Source organism: Felis catus, chromosome D2 (assembly GCF_018350175.1).
Source record: "Felis catus isolate Fca126 chromosome D2, F.catus_Fca126_mat1.0, whole genome shotgun sequence".
Lineage (NCBI taxonomy): Eukaryota > Metazoa > Chordata > Mammalia > Carnivora > Felidae > Felis > Felis catus.
The window spans coordinates 30,239,626-30,254,870 of record NC_058378.1 but is presented as its reverse complement, the minus strand read 5'-3'; the positions used below and the strand labels follow the sequence as shown (position 1 = coordinate 30,254,870).

At 36.0% G+C, this 15,245-nt stretch overlaps 1 protein-coding gene across 2 annotated transcripts in view; it reads right to left on the bottom strand.

Annotated features, from left to right (window-relative positions):
* Positions 1–372: 372 nt before the first annotated feature.
* VPS26A (VPS26, retromer complex component A) overlaps positions 373–15,245 on the bottom strand; it is a 33,960-nt gene continuing 19,087 nt past the window's right edge. For both annotated transcript variants that reach the window (XM_003993999.6, XM_003994000.6), the window contains exons 4-9: positions 14,027–14,183; positions 13,270–13,434; positions 10,590–10,696; positions 8,216–8,284; positions 5,248–5,390; positions 373–2,338 (exon numbers count right to left, since the gene is read on the bottom strand). In XM_003993999.6, the coding sequence (XP_003994048.1) occupies positions 2,225–2,338; positions 5,248–5,390; positions 8,216–8,284; positions 10,590–10,696; positions 13,270–13,434; positions 14,027–14,183 (755 nt within the window). In that variant the 3' untranslated portion in view covers positions 373–2,224. The remainder of the gene's footprint in view (positions 2,339–5,247; positions 5,391–8,215; positions 8,285–10,589; positions 10,697–13,269; positions 13,435–14,026; positions 14,184–15,245) is intronic.

Genomic DNA, 15,245 nt, shown 5'->3' with positions numbered 1-15,245 from the left:
CACATGCTCTACTCACTGAGCCTGCCAGGTGCCCCTGTACTTTTTACTAAAGACACAAATTTCCTTTTCAGTTTATTTCTAATTGGCCAAGTTTTTACTCAGTTCACTAAATATTGATTTCAAATGTTTATTCTTCAAATTGGTTGTGCAACAAAGTCTCAAGCAAAGTGAATAAGCATCTTATTTATGACAGTGTTTTAAGCCACCTAATTAAAAGTATTATATAACTATTTGAAATTGAAACTGACAATATTTATAAAAACTTGTCACAATTATAGCTTCCTAAACCATGAGAAATTGTGGCTTCAACGATAAACCTGACAATGAGATTTGAGAATAGAACTCTTTCAATGATTCAAATAGCAAGTTCTGTATCATTTCAAATTCTTTATTATACATCATGGTTGCACAATTTGAGGCTGGTTAAATACAATTGGTTTTCAAAATTTCTTTGAATATTCCCTAATTACTACATGCAAGTGACCATGAAAATATTTGGCATTTTTAAATTTTGAAACTCTGAACAGGCACTTACATGAAGGAGAACATTACCATTCACAGAGAGCCACATTTAAAATAGATGCTCCAGCACATGGTACATGGAACCTTTTGCCAGTAAAGAAGTTGGTTACTGACCATTTTATCAACAAAGTGCCACAGTAGTAAACAGGTTTAAAGAAATGTAATTTAGGTTACTTAGCTTACTCATAAGGTAAGGTTAACTGACAAGACTTGCGCTGAAGTGTATAAAAAAATATAGGTACAAAAACCAGTGAACCCTATGTGAAAGTAGTTTCACACGGCAGGCTTCATTTTAGTTCCTACACCCCACATTTAGTGTATCTGAGCTCAGACCCCATGCATATGAACAGATGACTGAAACCTTCTTTTTGGAGACTTCGAACTAATGACTCGAATTTAGTGTTAACAAAATTTAAACAGAGTGGGTGAAGTTTAAATCTGAGCTTAAACTAGCCAAAGTTCCAGCTTACCGAATATGAAATTGTCCAGATCTAGATAACTACATGCTTCACAGGTCCTCCTGAGTTCCCTATCCTCAAGTTTTCCCCTAGCAAGGGAAGAGAATATTTGTGAAGGCAAGAATATTCTATTTGTATATATGTGGTAAAAAGATGCCTTAAATTAAAAAAAAATTCAAAGTATTTACGGAAAAATTATATAGTTCTAACAAACTTTAAAATGCCAACATAGAGTCAACTCAACATTGCAGAAAACATACAGTGGTAGCTGCTGGATGACAGAGGCAAAAATAGTTACTTAATATGGCAAAAAAGAAAGAGAAAGAAAAGAAAAGAAAAAGAGGAAAGAAAAGAAAGCGAAAGGAAGAAGGAAGGGAGGAAGGCGGGGGAGGGGGATAAGGGGGGGAGAGAAATAGGAAGAAAGGGCGGACGGTAAAGAAAGGGAAGAAGGGAAGGAAGGAAGGAAGGAAGGAAGGAAGGAAGGAAGGAAGGAAGGAAGGGGAAAGAAGGAAGGGGGAAGGAAGGAAGGAGGCAGGCAAGCAGGCTTCGGGGAGATGCCACATAATCTCTTGGGAAATAAGTTCAACATTCACACCACAGAAGGCTTCAAAGAGGATACAATTCAGGAAGCCATGGAATAGTAGACTAAGAAGCACCTATGGTGAAACACTCCATATGTCTTTCCCAAACACACATGTAGAAACATAAATGTAGTTCTCAAAAATACTGAGACACCATGTTTTAAATCTTTGCAGGATGTAAGGTCCACTCAATTTTTCTATTTTTATTTGAACACAAAATATTTAATTTTTTGCATGTAGAGAATAAGAGGTAATTATTAGCATGAAAAAGGAGAAAGTATTTATAATCAACATTACGAAGAAAGCAAATTACAAATACCAGCCTACTCATGTGAAAATCTTTAATGTTTATGTTGATGCATATCTGAGTGCTTATCATCAAATCAAAGTGTGCAGTAAAAAAAAAAAAGAAAAAGAAAAGAAAAAAAATGGCAGCTTAAGAAAGTTCCAGTGTTTCAAAGAAAGCGTTTTTTTTTAATGTATATACATGAAGAAAATTTAGTTGTATCATAAAATAAATGCAGCACTGTAAGATAAAGGAAGACTATTATAAATGGAGTTTTGGCCTTTTCCCCCCTACAAGCTGCAACCATCTTTAACCTGCTGAACGTAACCTCAATGGATATAGGAGTTTTTTGTTTTTCTTTTTTTCTCCTATTCAGTTCACATTTCAGGCTGTTCAGCAGATGCCTGGGAGTCTGGTGATTCAAATCGCTGGTGAAAGTTTGTTCTCTGTTTCCTCAATTTTTCAGGAGCTTTTCTCCATAAAATGATCTCCTAGTAAAACAAATGCAAGACATCGACAAATTAATATTCTCATATTATGCCTTAGGTTTTCACGATGGAAATAATGCCATTTCAATATTTACTATAACAAAATTAATTTTTCTCCCAACAAAAGCTGTTCTCTTTGCTGAGTGACCTACTTTCTTCCAATTCTAATCTCGGACCACCCCTTCTGCCAATCCTCCCCCCCCCACCATCAGCACCTATGCACACCACCACCCCCAATCCAGAGCACCACAGCACAAAGTTCTAGCTATTACTGCTTTAAATAATTCCTAAAAATCTACCCTTTGGTTTGCTATCACTTGCCTTTATCCAAGTTCAAACCCTGTCACTTCAACCTTAGACACTTAAAAGAGCTTCTGGGTAGATGGCTCTGCCTCCAGTGCCTGAGGCCCCTTTCTAGCCCATCCTTCCAATCACGACTAGACTCGTCTAAAACACTGCTTGGATTGCACTTCAGGAGTTCTCAGCACCTCTAGGATAAATCTCCAACCAGCATTCAAGGTCCTTCTTAACCTTTATCCAACCTTTGCCAACATCACTCCCCCCACCAGCCAAAATGAGTTAACTCTCTGCTCCCAACGCACTCCAAATAAACCTGCCCTACAACTTCTATATGTTTTTCAAATACTCACTCCTCTGCCTATGTAATCTTACCCTAACCAATACATCCTGAGTCTCTTTTAAATTCCTAAAATTCAAAAAAATCCTATAATCATTTGCTTCATAAAGTCACTACAGGCTGTTTATGTTGGTTACCAAACATCCAAGTGAATGCCCAAGGGAAGCAAGGTACTTATTCCATAGGGCTACACATGCAACATTTTGGAAACTGTGAAGTTTATATAATCCATCTTGAGTTACAAATTACCTATGTTTAATTATCCAGCATTACAGCAGTATCAATGCAAAAGTTTTTCTCTCTTCTCAATTATTGTCAAACTATTATTTAAGTTTTTTGTTAGTTAATTTAGGGGTATATCTAGGTGGCTCAGTCGGTTAAAAGCTGACTCTTGGTTTCGTTTCAGGTCATAATCTCACAGTTTCTTGAGTTCAAGCCCCACATCGGGCTCTGCACTGACAGTGTGGAGCCTGCTTGGGATTCTCTCTCTGTCCCTCCCCTGCTCATGCTGTCTCTGCCTCTCAAAATAAATAAGTAAATAAACTATAAAAAATTTTTTAATTAACTTATATAATTTTTCTTTTTCTGCACATATGCAATGTGAGGACCTTGAAGACAAAGTATGTTTATAAAAAGTAGTTTTTGTATTCTTCACGATACTCAGCACAGAATGATTTCCTTTTTAAGTTTATTTCTTTTGAGAGAGAACGTGCATGCGCACACATGTTCAAGGTAGGGAAGGGCAGAGAGAGAGGGAGACAGAATCCCAAGCTGGCTCCATGCTGTCAGTGCAGAGCCCAACTCAGAGCTTGATCCCAAAAACTGTGAGACTACGACCTCAGCTGAAATCAAGAGTCAGAGACTTAACCGACTGACCCACCCAGGCGCCCCAGCACAGAATAATTTCTAATTTAGTTTTGAATGCTCAACTGACACTCAAGTATTTATTAATCTCATTCAGAATACAAAAGACCATTCCAATCACAGTCTTCACTGAAAATTCACCAAAGGCTTGCAATTGATCTTCAAATGAGAACAAGTTTTATGATAAACATTATATATAAAAAAAATTATTAGATTTGGGTCATCTCAAGTACATTTACAACAAAATGGAAACCCAGAATCCGTCAAGTTAATGCAATCATTCAAAGTGATAATGGAAATCTACATTTTTTGATAAAGGAAAGATATTCAAGACACTATTCAGTGAAAAAGCAAATTAAAGAACAACACACATAATATGGTCTAAATACACATATACAAATTTGTCTGGAAAACTTTGTTGACCTTTACTTCATTCTGTTCTTTACTGCCTGACTTTTTTTAACAAACAATAGGTATTATTTTTATAAAAAAATACAAAACCTTGGGAATGCAAGCTTGTGCAGCCACTCTGGAAAACAGTATGGAGGTTCCTCAAAAAACTAAAAATAGAACTACCCTACGACCCAGCAATTGCACTACTAGGCATTTATCCACGGGATACAGGTGTGTTGTTTCGAAGGGACACAGGCACCCCATGTTTATAGCAGCGCTATCAACAATAGCCAAAGTATGGAAAGAGCCCAAATGTCCATCGATGGATGAATGGATAAAGAAGATGTGGTGTGTGTGTATACACACACACACACACACACACACACACACACACACTGGAGTATTACTTGGCAATCAAAAAGAATGAAATCTTGCCATTTGCAACTATGTGGATGGAACTGGAGGGTATTATGCTAAGTGAAATTAGTCAGAGAAAGACAAAAATCCTATGACTTCACTCATATGAGGACTTTAAGAGACAAAACAGATGAACATAAGGGAAGGGAAACAAAAATATAAAAACAGGGAGGGAGACAAAACAGAAGAGACCCATAAATATGGAGAACAAACTGAGGGTTACAGGAGGGATTCTGGGAGGGGGGAAGGGCTAAATGGGCAAGAGGCACTAAGGAATCTACTCCTGAAATCAGTGTTGCACTATATGCTAACTAATTTGGATATAAATTTTAAAAAATAAAAAATAAAACAAGTTAAAACAAAAAAAATACAAAACTTCCAAGAGAAAAATAAAAACACTGCCAAATGATAGCCCATTCTGGTGTTCTGCAGAATGACAGGGAACAAATCTATCCCAACACTATTCCACTCACACTTGCTTTCCTAGCATATTCATAGAAACCCCCACTTGCTCAGTACTATAAAGTGTAGAAAAGTGAGTACTTTCCAGGTGTTTCTAGAACTGCCATAGAACAAAACATCAGCCTGGGTTGTGCCATACCTGCTGCTTGAAATACCTTCTGTCTTCCTCATCAACAAGGACTAGATTCAAGAAGTACCTTACTGAAAATTTTTTGTTCACATCTCTCATTGTTGGAGTTGGGTCATATCCCGCTAAAAATAATCTTATTGGAATTGATTCACCTGAAAGAAAAGCAATTTCCATTTAATTCTAAAGAAGCATTATAAAGAAGACACTAACACTTTAGCTCTTCATGAGACGGCAGCATAACAGAAAACTTTAAACCAGGGTTTCTCAGACTTAGCACTACTGACATTTTGGGCCCGATTATTCCCTGTTGTGGGTGAGGTCCTGTGCACCGTAGGAGTTTAACCATCATCCCTGGCCTCCACTCACTAGATGTCAGCAGCACTCCCCAAGTGTGGCAACCAAAAAAACCTCCGGACAACAGCAAATGTCCTAGGAGTGGGGGGGGGGGGGGGGGGGGGGAGGGGGGGGGAAGCAAAACTATGCAAGATGAGAACCACTGCTCTGCAGTTGGAATACTGGATTCAGATCCCAGTTCTACAACCTACTGGCTGTGGGACGTTGGCCAAGTCACTTAACCATTCTGTTTCAAGTTCCTCATCTGTGAAATGTAGAATACCAGTAATACCCATCTTGTAGAGACTTTGTAAGGACCATATGAGTTAATATATGTAAAAAGCTTAGAATGGTGCCAACAGATATGTCCTATTTTAGTAGTCTTGTTATTCTTTCATGAAGTTTACCATAATTTCTAACCACGTGTATAATTTCTTTAATACGAATTAACTAATTCATCCAAAACAACAAATGCGTTCAGAATGAGGATTGGTCATTCATTACCAAAAAGACTACTATTCGGATTCTCAAAGTTTCTCCTTTCCTAAGGGTAACTATTTGCATATTCTGTTAAGTCCTTTTTATGTAATACTTTTCTTGTGCACATCTATTTCCTGAAAGATATATGACCTATTACTTTACATAAAAATTTGTGGCTGCTGAAATTTTACAAAATAATGTTGCATCACAGAAGTGCACACACACAGGTCTTGAAGCTAGAAAGGCCTGGGCTCTAACTCCAACTCTGCAATAATTAGCTATTGAAGGAAACCAAATTATTGCACCACAAAATCTACCTCTTGGACATAAAATTATTTTGAACTGCAGGCAATTAGGAAGCAGCAAAAAGCAGAAAAGGCTCCCCATTTTCTGCCTAAAGGCAGGATATAAATTGTCCTTTTAATGAAGACAGAGTCTTACCAGCCCAAGGATGGCTGATAAAGAATCCACAAACAAACCTTACTCCATTAGTTTCCTCCCATATATTTACCTTCCCACAGTCTACCCTAACTTTGGAAGCCTAAAACTGCTCTGCTTTCCTTTGTCTGGTCATCTCTCCAAATTTATTGTTCTTTTGAAGAAAGCTGAAATTTTAAGCTACTGGTTTTTTTTTTTTTTTAGTTTTTTTCAGTGTTTATTTTATTTTTGAAAGAGAGAGAGAAAGAATGCAAGCAGGGGAGGGGCAGAGAGAGAGACACACACAGAATCCGAAGCAGGCTCCAGGCTCTGAGCTGTCAGCACAGAGCCCCATGCAGGGATCACGAACTCACGAACCATGAGATCATGACCTGAGCCAAAGTTGGACGCTTAACCGACTGAGCCACCCAGGCGCCCTGCCAGTGTTTTGAGCTATTTGTGTTGAGGTTTCTCCTTTATGATGTCCACTGCATCCATTAGTAAACTTTTTTTTTTTTTTCCGTTATTTATCTGTCTCTCTGCTAAAGGGTCCCAGGTGAAAATCTAAGATGGGTATGGGGCGCCTGGGTGGCGCAGTCAGTTAAGCGTCTGACTTCAGCCAGGTCACGATCTCACAGTCCGTGAGCTCGAGCCCCGCGTCAGGCTCTGGGCTGATGGCTCAGAGCCTGGAGCCTGTTTCCGATTCTGTGTCTCCCTCTCTCTCTGCCCCTCCCCCGTTCATGCTCTGTCTCTCTCTGTCCCAAAAATAAATAAACGTTGAAAAAAATAAATAAATAAAAATAAATAAAAAAAATAATAAAAAAGTAAAAAACAAACACAAATATGAAGAAATTAAAAAAAAAAAAATCTAAGATGGGTAGAGGTAAAGTTCTGCTTCCCCTACACTATATCACCTTTAACAAGTTTTTTAAAGCTCTTTGCATCTCAGCTTCATCTGTGGAATAAGGAATACCATCACCTAACTTAAAGGAAACATTATACCATCACCTAACTTAAAGGAAACATTAGAGCACCTCAGAGTATAATGCCTCATCTACAGTTGGCACTCAGTAAATGAAAGCTACTTTTTTTAAGTAATTACTAACAGAGTGAGAAAAAAACAAAGACATAAATTTAAAATGATAAATCCTGGGGCGCCTGCCTGGCTCGGTTGGTGGAGCATGCTACTCTTGATCTTGGGGCTGGTAAGTAAGTTCAAGCCCCATGTTGGGTGTAGAGATTACTTTAAAAAATAAAAAATCTTAAAAAAATAAAATGATAAATACTGGCTTCATTATCTTGGATACTGAAGATAATAATGGAACTGCTAGTTTTCTTGGATACTATAAGGACTACAAAATCCCACAGAAAACCCCACAGAAATTAATGCTCAGCTATACTGTAACTTGTATTTAATGAGTAAAAAAAAGACAAACTACTCTAACAGAAGACAACCAAAATATTACAAATTCAGAACTAGAGAATATATAAATGTCTCTTCCAAATCCTAAATTTAAACTTAGTAAAAAAAAATCAAACCTTATTTCGGACCAGGAAATATCATTACAGTCATTCAGTATCTATACAAAGATGACCTTAAAAACAGTATTTTAAGAATCGTTTTAAAAATTCACAAATACTTCTATACTAAAAATTTTCAAACTAAATACTTTCAAACTAAACTTCCATGAACACTATCTGCACTACCTATCACAAAAAGTAGTACATGGAAAGTATGTTATCTTACCTTTTACTGGTGCACCATCCATTATTTCGTATTTAGCAATTGTTTCTGTTTCTGTGGTGGTACTGGGTCCTAGCACAATAATGTAAATGACATTACGTTAACTATTTCCAGAATATAATTTCCAGCCTTATAACTTCGTATTTTCCAGCTACATTGAGTATTAATTTATCTTCCCATTTTGTGAAAATGTTATTCATTCTTTTCTATTTCTCCATGTACATTTATTTAATCTACTTATCACTCAACTGAATGATTCACTCCCTTCTTCCCAAACACATAGTTCAGAAAGAATATTCTTCAGAGTTCCTTCAATCATTTCTAGTATCTACCAAAATAGAAACTAACAATGCACATCAGAAATAACCACTGACATGTTAGTTTTCTCTGCAACATCCAAATTGTTTTCTTTCAAACACAGAGAAAACATCAAACTGAGTACCTGATTGACATAGTTCTTTTAAATCTGGGTATTTATCTTCTAAGAGATTATTTGATCCCAGAGATTTTTAAAAAGTCAAGATACGGCAAGTGAAAAAAGTATACGAAAGCATATATTAATGATCCCATTGTTCTAAAATACCCACAATATGCAGGCTACATCTTCTGAATAATGAGTACAGATTATTTTTTATTTAAACTTTTATAGAATCAGACAATTTTTATAACCAGAAAAAGTATTTAAATAATTTCTTTTTAAACAAAAAGGAACCCAACACTTTATTTTAATATCTTTAAATCACTTAAACTTTTATTAGTAGGTGAAAATGGAGATTAAGATATCACAGATGTTTCTAATTATGACTACAATTATAAATTCTTAAAAAGTGTCACCTAGGGGCACCTGGGTGGCTCAGGTGATTAAGCATCCGACTCTGGATTTTAGCTCAGGTCATGATCTCACAGTTCTGGGAATCGAGCCCCATGTCAGGCTCTGCGCTGACAGCACAGAGCCTGCTTGGGGTTCTCTCTCTCTCTCCCTCTCTCTGCCCCTCCCCTTCCCGCATGCTCTCTCTCTCAAAATGAATAAATAAACTTACAAAACAAAGTGCTGCCTCAAATTATTTTCAGCAAAAATCCAACAAAGGAGACAAATCTATACACTAATTAAAATTAAAAAGCAGTTATAAATAATTCTGGGGCAACTGGTCAGCCATCTGGAAAAAACTAAAGTTGGATCCATACCTCATATCTTAAGACAAATTCCAAAGAAATTAAAAATTTAAACAAAATCCCCAGACTATATTATTTTAGGAGAACCAAACACAGAAAATTATTTTCAGAACCTCAGTGTGAAAAAGGCCTTTCTGTGGCATAAAACCTAGAGTCTACAAAAGGAAAAACTGGTAAATCTGACTACACAAACATCAAAAATTTCTACATGGCAAAAAACACCATAAGCAAGACAAACTGGGAAAAGTTTTGCTGCTTTTAATACAGAAAAAAAAAAAAGCTGATTTCCCTAATATATATGGAGTTTCTACAAATCAGTAAGAGACTAATAATAATACAGATGGTGCAAAGGATATGGATAGGCAGTGTATACAGAAAAGAAATCGCTTTTACACACAGGAAAAGATGCTCACCTTCATTCAGAATGAGAAAACTAAAACTACAATGGGGAACCTTCTTCCCCTACCCATTATGTCAGCTAAAAATTTTACAATGTCGTGTTGGTAAGAACAGGAGGAAAGAGGCACTTTTCTACATTCCTTGCTGGAATGTAGAACCCCTAAAGAAGACAAACTGATAATATGTATCAAAATCACAAATGAATATACCCTCTGAAATAACAATTCAACTTTTAAGATTTTTATCTTGCACACACACTTGCACACATGTAAAATGACATTATTAAGTGAAGGAAATGACTGGAAACAACCTGTAGCAGACCAGTTAAGTTCTATATATCCATAGAAAGAATACTATAAAAAAAGATGAGGAAATATTCTATCCAGTGATATGGAGAGATCTCGAAAATATACTGCTAGGCGAAAAAGCAAAGCATGTATTGTACATAAACGTTTAACTAAAAGCAGGGGGAGGGTATAATATAGAGGCACTTATTGTATATGTATAAATATCTAGAAGCATTTTAAAACTTATATGACCTATGAGCTGAAGTACACAGACACTTTTTACTGTATAGTAAAACTTTTTACACTTTATTTTTGAAACGTGTGAATTTATAACCTACTAATTTTGATGCTTTTTAAATATTTATAAAAATTAATTTCTAAAAGGCATGATTATTAAACAATACTAAGTATCAAAATTTGTACCCAATGTGTATATTTACTGTGTTTAAACAATATTTTAAGATTTTTAAATTTCAACTAAAACAGGAATTTTAATTCAAATATTTTTTTTGACTTACCAATTCCTGTGATCTCTTTTTTGATCAGTTGTAACTCCATATGTTGGATTTTTATTCTTACTAATAAAAAGTAAATTTTCCCAACAATCACATCCTTTAAATGATACCTTTGGGGAAAGAATATACCTCATTTACTAAATATCAGTTTAAAAAACAAACAAAAAGAATGAAATATGTCCTGAAAGGCTTTAGCAGACATCTTTAGGATAGTAACTATTTAAGAATACCATTTTGGGGGCGCCTGGGTGGCTCAGTCGGTTGAGTGTCCAATTTCAGCTCCATGAGTTCAAGCCCCACGTCGGGCTCTGTGCTGACAGCTCAGAGCCTGGAGCCTGCTTCAGATTCTGTGTCTCCCCCTTTCTCTGCCCCTCCCCTGTTCATGCTCTGTCTCTCTCTCTCTCTCAAAAGTAAAAATAAATAAATAAATAAATTTTTTAAAAATTAAAAAAAAAAAGAATACCATTTTGACTCTTCATATTATTTAATGTTCCTTTTTTACAAAAAATTATTTATTATTTTACTATAAAATTAGGAATCGGGGTGCCTGGGTGGCTCAGTCGGTTAAGTGTCTGATTTCGGCTCAGGTCACAATCTCACAGTTCATGAGTTCAAGCCCTGCGTCAGGCTCTGTGCTGACAGCTCAGAGCCTGGAGCCTGCTTCAGATTCTGTGATTCCTTCTCTCTCTGCCCTTCCCTGACTGACACTCTGTGTCTCAAAAAATAAACGTTAAAAACAAAAAACAAAACAAAAAAACAGGAATCAAGCTTTTACTTGACTATCAATATACCTCAAAGGAAGAATTAGCCTGATTAACTGCAGGTCCTTTACTTAGAGCTTAGTTTCCAAAGAACTTAAGCGAAAAAATTAAAATTTTCATGCTTGCAGTATTTATTTGGTGTATAATGATGTTTCTGAACATCAAAACTCTGCACAAGAGTTTAGTGTCCTTACTCTAAGTGCTAGAATAGCACAGTTAACAAAGCACTTGGCCATAAAGAGACTCCACAGGTTGAGTCTGCTGCTGTGATATCTAGTCATCAAAGACCTTTCCCAAGTATTCTGAAATAATGTGGTAATAAACCTAGAAATTACTACAATACCCAGAGGGCTTTTTAACCTTCTCCCAGGTTTGGATCTCAAAATAATTTCCCAGGAATTGATCAACGTAATTATGTCAGGCTGAAGGGAGGCTTCCAGTGACAAGCTTTTAGGTCCTAAACAATTTGATAATTTTATTAATAATATGATTTGAGACCCTGAAGGCATGTCTATATCACATTTTTAGTGATATATACTGGCGAGTGACAAGTAATAAAAGTCATTTAACAGAAGAGTACACAGGAAGGGGATAAAAGTATACATCCATTTCTTCAACAAATAAATTTTAGTGGAAAAAAAAAACAAATTAAAAGAAATTTAAGAGTCAAACTACCAAATGAAATGTGTTTGGATACACTGGATTTGAACAAATCTTGTGTGGATACTGATTTGAACAAACCATGTGGGGGAAAAAGATATTTTATGAGACAATCAGGGAAATGTGAACACTGACTGGATATAGTATGGGTATTAGGAAACTATTAATATTTTTAGATATAACAGTATTACCGTTCTATTAAAAATGATACACAATTTTTATGGATGAAATTCCATGTCTGGAACTGGCTTCAATATAATCTATGAGGAGTGTGAGGGCTGGATACAGATAAAACAGACCTGACCATGTGTTCATAACTACTGGAGCTGGGCAATGGGTACCTGAGGATTCACTACAGTGTCCATATACTCTGGTCTATACTTAAATTATTCCATATTAGTTTAAAAAGGCATTAAACAATAAACAAAACAGAAGCCCATTTCTGTAAAAATGCAACATTATATAAACGTGATATATACCTTCCCCTCCCCCATGGAAAGGTACACAAGAGAGTATTAAATGTGATTAAGTGGGAAAAATAATAGGAGCTCCTGGGTGGCACAGTTGATTAAGCGTCCAACTCTTGATGTCAGCTCAGGTCATGATCTCACAGTTCGTGAGTTCAAGTCCCGCATCAAGCTCTGAGCTGATGGTGCAGAGCTTGCTTGGGATTCTGTCTCTCCTTCTCTTCTGCCCCTCCCCAACTTGTGCTCACTCTCGCATGTGTTCTCTTTTAGTTTTAAAAAGATAACTAGGCTAAAGTTATATCAGCCCAGTAAGGTAAATTTTTACAGACATAAGATATTAGTTGCCCTCTGAGATGGAAAGATCCTCTACAAAAATTGACCGGGGCACCTGGGTGGCTCAGTCAGTTGAGGATCCGACTGTTGATTTCAGCTCACATCAAGATCCCAGGGTCATGGGACTGAGCCCTGCATCAGGCTCCGCACTGAGTGTGGAATCTGCTTGAGATTCTCTCTCTCTCTCCCTCTGCCCGCCTCCCCAACTTGTGCTCTCTCTCTTTCTCAAAAAACAAAAAACAAAAAACAAAAAACAAGCAGAGACCTATTAGGAATAGAATACAAAAGACACCTGCACTGAGTTAGAAGACGCCAAAAGTTTCTTTCTGTTCAGAGATTCTACTGGGCTGTTAACATCCGATTAATGTCAATTCTATCCTTACCCTGACCAATTTACAAAGACCTGAAAGGCTTGTTAATTTTCCCTGAACATTTAAGTTATCTGTTGTTAAAGGTACTTACTTTGATTTATTATATTCAAATTCTATGTGTAGACAATCTTCAATGCCCACTTCCATCTTAATAGAGTTGTTAACATCAGGATATGTGGCAAGCTGGTGAACAATAAGATCATATTCTTTTACCAAGTCTGTGAGTCTTCTTACTATTGTCACTTTAAGAAAATACCTATGAAGTTAAAGGAGAGGGTAAGTTAAATCTCCTACCATAAATTTCAGTGTCTTCAATAAGCAAACATTAACTGCAACTCAGCTTTCCTCCTTGCTGATCCTTTGGGATCAACTTACTTCATTTACGAATTCAAATTTTTAAATGCCCCCATCAAAAAAATACAAACAACAATTTTAAGAATAGTGTACATACTTTTTTACACGCATTTGAAGTGCTATGGTCACACCTACTTGGGGAAATCTCTCTTCAGCACTTCTTAACCATACACTAAATGGGATTTGTTGGGAAACTAATGGATTCTGAGGTAATTCTGTTTACCAGACAAAGAAAGTACCTAGGGGATGATTCATACAAAAGAAGTATATGACTAAACCAAACTTCTCGTGATGGGGTTCTCTAAATCTAAGATAGAAGACTATTGTTACCTCAGATGAGCATTAGCTAGACAAAACAAAATCTTTGGCAGAATTCCTAAAAATCTAAAGCCTTCCAGTCCAGAATTGTAATTAGAAGTTCTAATGAGTCATTCAACAGTAGCCATTACTTTCTGTTTTTGACACTATCTACCGTTGTTAATACGCATTCATACCTCAAGCGGACATTGGCACCGATGTAAGATTCATATGGCTTTTCAACTTGCATAAATTCAAAATCATAACTTCTGCTCTGAGTCAATTCTCCAGGCAAGGCTAGTTCTTTCACTAGGTTTACAAATTCGTGAGTATTACTCTTGTCATTGAAAAGTTCTAAGAAATTTGAAAAAGCAAAAACGACCAATTACATTTAATATCTGTTTCATTAAAATTCAAACTTCCACCTCCAAAGCAAATAATTTTTACCAAAATAATTAGTTGGATTTGTCTCTAATACACTAGAGCTATGATATAAATTCCATTATTCCCTTCATTATGCTCCACCTAGGCATAAAAAAATTCAAGCATCACAGCACAATGAAAATTTCTATTATTAATAACGTATTCATCCCTTTAATGTAGAGTTTGCCCAATATGAAGCTGTTTTAATAGACACATTTCCAGCAATTATTTGAACCTCCTCCCCTCAAGGCAGAAAGCATTTATTGTTTTGCTTTAGTTAGGCAAATATATTACCTTGATAAAACTGTAATATACAAATACAAAAAACTTTTCAACTATCAGTGAATTACTAAAATTTGCCCCCTCAAATATAATCTCATCTGGAATAGATACAGAAACAAGCATCTACCCATTCCAATTTTGACACTTTAAAAATGTGTACAGAAAAACTTAGAAAGCTAGATTTAAAACCCAGCTATGTATACTGTATTAGAAAGACCCATTTTCTTTTCTCTTTTCTGAATCTGTAGTAGCAAAAGATTTATAGAGTTTAACTCCTACTAAATCAAGAATGCCTCTGAAATACATATATGGAAATATTTATGGAAGCTGATCTAAGTCAAGAAGAAATTACATCCCTCCTTTTCACATGGAATCTTCTGACAGGTGAGTCTGGCTACAGGCACACATTAGGTTAGGAAGACAAATGGCATGGGTAATTAGAAAGTGAAGGATGAAAGTGACACTGGAAATTGTAAAGCTGGTGAAAGATGTAGGCAGATGGAAATTTCAGTGAGTCAACTAATTTTACTTGAATTATTTCTCAAGGCTGGTAGCTCACCTAACTCCTTTCATTTTTAGTAACTAAGTTTAATAACAAATAAAGGCAGGTTGAGTCAAGTATCATTTAATACAATACAAAGAAACCTGCTTTAATGTTTACAAAACAAATCCTCTTTTATTATGCAAAATCAATTCCTTCCTTCCACAAAG